At 34.8% G+C, this 656-nt stretch overlaps 1 protein-coding gene across 1 annotated transcript; it reads left to right on the top strand.

The window, feature by feature from the left end:
* Positions 1-16: 16 nt before the first annotated feature.
* LOC113337659 (uncharacterized protein PFB0145c-like) lies at positions 17-649 on the top strand (the record flags this gene model as incomplete). Its single annotated transcript, XM_026583276.1, has 2 exons — positions 17-166; positions 406-649. Coding segments are annotated over exons 1-2 (328 nt in total), but the record flags the coding sequence as incomplete, so codon positions are not given.
* Positions 650-656: the final 7 nt, after the last annotated feature.

Raw genomic sequence — 656 nt, forward strand, 5'->3', positions numbered from 1 at the left:
GATCTTATTTAGGAGGTCGACAAACTTTGGTAGCGAGAGAGAATTAACACATTTCAAGTTAGTTGATTAAGTGGGATTAGAAATGGCAAACCGTACCGGCATTATTTTCTCTACGATCTTTTTTCTTGGTCTAATCAGTATGATGTCTTACTCGATTGTCGACGCGGTACGTATTCTATCTACCTATAATAGTGATTTGTGAACATAAACATATGTTCTGTTGGTTAGGTTTATTACTATTTATATATTCTATTAATACCGTGCATTGCTCACCCTTTTGGTATCCGGGATTGCTGACAATCTGTCACCAGTTTCCATATTTTTTTATTCCCGTATGAAAGTTGTCCTTTTATTTTCTAATTTTTATTTTGATAGACATTTTTCATTTTGAAAATAATTATACAGAGGCGATTGGGTGGTATAGATATGCTCTCGAAAAACAATCAAAATGGAATAAATGTGCTTGCCAACAATAATAAAGATGGTGTAAATATACTCGCCAACGGAAACAAAGATGGTATAAATATACTCGCAGATGAAAACCAACGTGGAGTAAATGTGCTTTCAAATAAGAACAAAGATGGTGTGAATGTACTCGCCAATGGGAACGATGGAGGTGTGAATGTGCTTTCAAACAAGAACAAAGATGGTGTGAA

This window comes from Papaver somniferum, unplaced genomic scaffold (assembly GCF_003573695.1).
Source record: "Papaver somniferum cultivar HN1 unplaced genomic scaffold, ASM357369v1 unplaced-scaffold_16838, whole genome shotgun sequence".
Taxonomy (NCBI): Eukaryota; Viridiplantae; Streptophyta; class Magnoliopsida; order Ranunculales; family Papaveraceae; genus Papaver; species Papaver somniferum.